At 36.0% G+C, this 4959-nt stretch overlaps 1 protein-coding gene across 1 annotated transcript; it reads left to right on the top strand.

The window, feature by feature from the left end:
• Positions 1-219: 219 nt before the first annotated feature.
• Positions 220-3723, top strand: LOC147813829 (uncharacterized). Its single transcript, XM_087160129.1, has 2 exons — positions 220-1422; positions 1621-3723. The coding sequence occupies exons 1-2, from the start codon at positions 220-222 to the stop codon at positions 3721-3723; spliced, it is 3306 nt and encodes a 1101-aa protein (XP_087016255.1).
• Positions 3724-4959: the final 1236 nt, after the last annotated feature.

Genomic DNA, 4959 nt, shown 5'->3' with positions numbered 1-4959 from the left:
GTTAAAAGACTGCAATTATCAAAGACTGTTACAAATCATTCGATTTCAGGAATTAATAATACGCTAGTAAAATCTTCTTTATCTGAAGTATCTTTGGTCTTTTCTCCACATTTTAATGAGAACATTTTTTGCTGTAAAGCTTTAATTGTAGACTGCATAACAAGTGATTTACCGAACTTCACATTTTCTTCATGCAACTGGCCACACCTGCATGGTCTAATGCTTGCAGATCCAACATTTCATGCAACTGGTCCAATAGACATTCTGTTAGGAGCCGACTTATACGCTGACTTGCTAATTGGAGAACCAATTTTAGGGAAGAAAGGTACTCCAGCTGCACTCAATTCTCATCTAGGCTGGCTATTATCAGGAAGAGTGTTCTCAAACTCCAATAAGGAAAACTCCTTTGTGAACTGTCATCTTACCTCATCTTTGGATTGTCAGTTGGCAAAATTCTGGGAGCTCGAATCTTTACCTCAAGCTGAACTGAAATCAAAGAATGATATAGATTGTGAAGCATTTTACGAAAAAACGGTTGCTAGAGATCCATCTGGACGGTATATTGTGAGAATACCTTTCAAACATTCTATAGAATTTGGTGACTCAGCTACTCAAGCAAGTAAAAGATTCAACTACATTGAAAGAAAACTAAGTAAGAATAATGAACTTGAACATCAGTACACAACTTTCATGTCGGAATATCTTCAATTAGGTCATATGGAAAGAGTTCCTTCCGACGAACTGATTAAGGAATCAACATTTTATCTACCTCATCATTTCGTTATTAAAGAAGACAGCAACACAACCAAACTAAGAGTGGTCTTCGATGCGTCAGCTAAGGATTCTTCAGGGAATTCTCTCAACAATGCATTGCATGCAGGTCCTCGTTTGCAGCCCGAATTATTTTCTCTATTACTAAAATTTAGAACTTTCAAAGTTGCATTTACTGCTGACATCGAGAAAATGTTTCGCCAAATTCGTATTCATGAAGAGGATGCTGATTACCAACGAATACTCTGGAGGTTCAAACCTGTAGAAGAAATCCAGATATACAGATTATTAACTGTCACCTATGGAACAGCCTGTGCTCCCTATCTTGCTGTAAAAACACTTCAACAACTCGCTAAGGACGAAGAGAAAGCTTTTCCTGATGCTTCAAGAGTTCTTAAGGAAGAATTTTATGTTGATGATCTGTTATCAGGTACAGATTCCATCCCCAATGCCAAAAATCTAGTTTCAAACTTAAAATCACTTTTGCAACGAGGAGGTTTCAATCTCAGAAAATGGTCGTCTAACTGTCCAGAGGTTCTATCAGATCTTTCCAAAGACTCTCTTGCACAGCAGCACAATGTTACTATAGAAGAAAATCGATGTCAGAAGGTCTTAGGACTGTATTGGAATACACAGCAAGATACCTTTCAGGTGAACATTTCATTTCCAGAGATAGTTACATCAAAAAGAGAACTGCTTTCTGTCATAGCTAGGATTTTTGATCCCCTGGGCTTTCTTTCACCTGCCACAATCATCTTAAAAATTTTGATGCAAAGCCTATGGAAAAATAAATTAACTTGGGACGAACCTTTAACCGAAGAACTCTTATGTGTCTGGAAAACCTTCCAGGCTGAAAAACAAGCTCTAAAGGAAATAGCAATTCAAAGAAGACTGATCTCTATAAATAATATAATCATTGATGCCCAGTTACACGGATTTTGCGACGCCTCACTCAAAGCATATTCAGCTGTTTTTTATTTGAAAGTAGTGGACAACGAAAATAGAGCTTCAGTGAACATAGTGGCAGCAAAAACCAGGGTCGCCCCTTTGAAAACAGTATCACTACCTCGCCTCGAACTGTGTGCAGCTCATTTGCTAGCAAAATTGTATAGTAATCTTCAAATTTCGATAGATCAATTTTGGAAGCAAGTGTTCTTATGGTCGGATTCAGAAATCGTTCTGAGTTGGATTCGATCAGACTCTTTAAAGGATCAGTTCGTAAAAAATAGAGTTGCAGCCATAACATCACTTACTAATATTGGCGACTGGAACCATGTGGCTGGTATTACCAATCCTGCCGACTGCGCCACTCGAGGAATTTTTCCAAAGAAGCTTATGGACTTGGAACTTTGGTGGCAGGGCCCGGAGTGGCTATCTAATGCAAAATCAGCATTCACTGAAGAGGTTAAACCAAACTCTGTTCACACTTCCAACCCTGACACTTTAATACATGCCTCAGCAGTTGAAAGTAATTCGATGCAAGAGTTAACTCAAAAATATTCATCATTCAGCAAATTAATAAGAGTGATTGCTTGGTGTAAAAGATTCGTGTTCAACTCGAGAAATTCGGAAAATCGGATAAACGGTTGCCTTCAAGTTTGTGAACTGGATAATGCTCTTATCGCAATTATTAAAGAAATTCAAAGGGTGGAATTCAGTGCTGAAATTAAGTCAATCAAAAATAAAGGCTGTGTTCCAAGAAACTCTAAAATAATAACCCTTTCACCTTTTCTAGATTCTGACAAGGTCTTAAGAATTGGTGGGAGACTCAAAAATTCAAATCTGCCACTGTCGGCTAAACATCCTATTCTTTTGCCGAAAAGTCATCATTTTGTCACGCTTATTATAGAATATTATCATAAGCTTTCGTTACATTCTGGCATTTCTGTAGTTTTATCTTTAATTCGGCAAAAATTTTGGTTTCCAGCTGGGAGAAACACAGTAAGAAAGATCCTCAGAGGCTGTATAACTTGTTTAAAGGTAAATGCTGTTTCTTCAAGCCAGCTCATGGCCGATTTGCCACGTGATCGAGTTATTCCATCTAAACCTTTCCAACGTGTTGGGTTGGACTTTGCAGGTCCAATTTCAACCAAACCAAATTTACCAAGATCTAAAGTCACCTTAAAGTCGTACATTGCACTTTTCATTTGTTTTGCTACGAAGGCTGTCCACTTGGAACTTGTCTCTGATTTGTCAACAGAAACCTTCCTAGCATCCTTTCGTCGATTTATTGCTAGAAGAGGGTTGCCATCTGATGTATACAGTGATAATGCCACAAATTTTAAAGGAGCCAGTAACTATTTGAAGTCTCTGTACAAAATTGTTCGAGACAATTCAGTTCAAGATTTTTCCAGCAATCTTCAAATCTCTTGGCACTTTATTCCTCCTGCAACACCTCATTTTGGCGGACTCTGGGAGTCTAATATTAAATCAACCAAGAGACATCTGCTAAAAGTATGCGGCTCAGCTATACTAAATTTCGAAGAACTGGCTACGCTCTTGTGCCAAATTGAGGCTTGCCTCAATTCTCGACCGTTATGTCCCTTAACCTCAGAAATAAGTGATCTAGAGGCTCTTACCCCTGGACATTTTATTGTGGGTGCTCCACTTCTTTCATTGCCTGAGAGAGACCCATCACCATCCATGTGTCTCAAGTCTAGATGGTTTTTAATTCAAAAACTTCGTGCTCAATTTTGGAACAAATGGAGTAAAGATTATCTCCAAACTCTACAAACTAAATCTAAGTGGACTGGTACATCAACGAATGTTGCCGTTGGGGACTTAGTTCTCTTAAAAACTGACTCGATCTCCACACCTTTAAAATGGACTTCAGCCCGAATAGTAAGGACTTTTCCTGGCAGTGACGGACTGGTCCGGGTCGTAGAAGTCAAGACTTCCAATGGACAATTCACCAGACCCATTACAAAAATCTGCCCATTACCCAAGAACTGACTCCTCCACCGCCTTGGCCGGCAGGATGTTTAGTTTTAAAAAATTTATTATTCATTGCTATTTAATTTTCAATCTGAATATAGTATTTTTTAATTCTTAATTGTAACTTTAAACGCTAGCAGCATCAATTCATCATATATCATTTTATTTTGTTTAATTCAAATTCAGAGATGTCAGCACAATTTTTGTTTGAGTCTGCGCAGTAGTAAGTTTCATTTTCGAACCTTTACTTTTACTTTGTTTTTCGTCACGGAGCAAATTATTACGAATTCGATGTGTTGTAGATGGTTATAATTTTCTTTTCGGGACCAGCTCCCAAAGATATTACGATGATACATTCAAAATTGTTATTTATCGATAGCTATTAGCTATATTAATTTACGAGGTGAGTCGTTTTTATGTTTTGTTGTCATTAGTTGTGCTGAACTGTCTGAAATCGTTTTCATGTTTAATTAACTAAATAATTTGCTGCTATCTTATTTTCAACTTGTTTACTGTTAAAAATTTCAATTCAAGTTTATATTTTGTGAAATCAATTATTATCCAGTATTGTTAATTGTTCAATATATTATTTGCAGAATAAATGTTCTTAAGATTCTTAATTTGTCAGGGTTTAAATTTTACAATATATTTTTTTCTTTCTCTTTTTTTATTTTGGTAATTAATTTTACCTGGTCCGTCGTTTTACAATTTACAACTATACACAGACATTACAATAAGGAAAAAAAGTGTTTTAACTTTATTTCTACATGTTCGTATCTTTACAAGTTATTATACGTATTTTTACTTATTTTATGTTTCGACACTGATAAATGTTCTTATTTATTGAACCGAAACTATAGTATGTCCATTTTCGAGCCTCTATTTGTGCTCTATGCACATTGTTCTGCTCTACTCATTCGCTTCACGAAGTATATCCTATCTTCATTTGAAAATTATTTTCTTCTTAATTTGAGAAGATGATTCACAGAAAAACTGTCACAAATAATAATAATTCCAAATACATATATATATAGTACAACCCCGGTATGATGAACCCGGTATTTGGTGAACATTCTGTTGTAGTGAAGGTTTATAGTGGACCCGTTCGAACTGTAATTTAACTAGTGTTGTTTCATACGCTTATAGTTAAATTTGTTACTACGTTTATAATGAACTCAAATTCCCTTTTTGCTTATTGAAATAAATGCAATACAATTTTTATTCTATTTAATTTCGAAAATGTATAACAGTACA

This window comes from Parasteatoda tepidariorum, chromosome 3 (genome assembly GCF_982258835.1).
Source record: "Parasteatoda tepidariorum strain Cologne lab strain chromosome 3, Ptep-v5.0, whole genome shotgun sequence".
In the NCBI taxonomy this organism is placed as follows: domain Eukaryota; kingdom Metazoa; phylum Arthropoda; class Arachnida; order Araneae; family Theridiidae; genus Parasteatoda; species Parasteatoda tepidariorum.
Note: the sequence above shows the minus strand (reverse complement) of the source record. Positions and strands in the feature narration are given on the sequence as shown.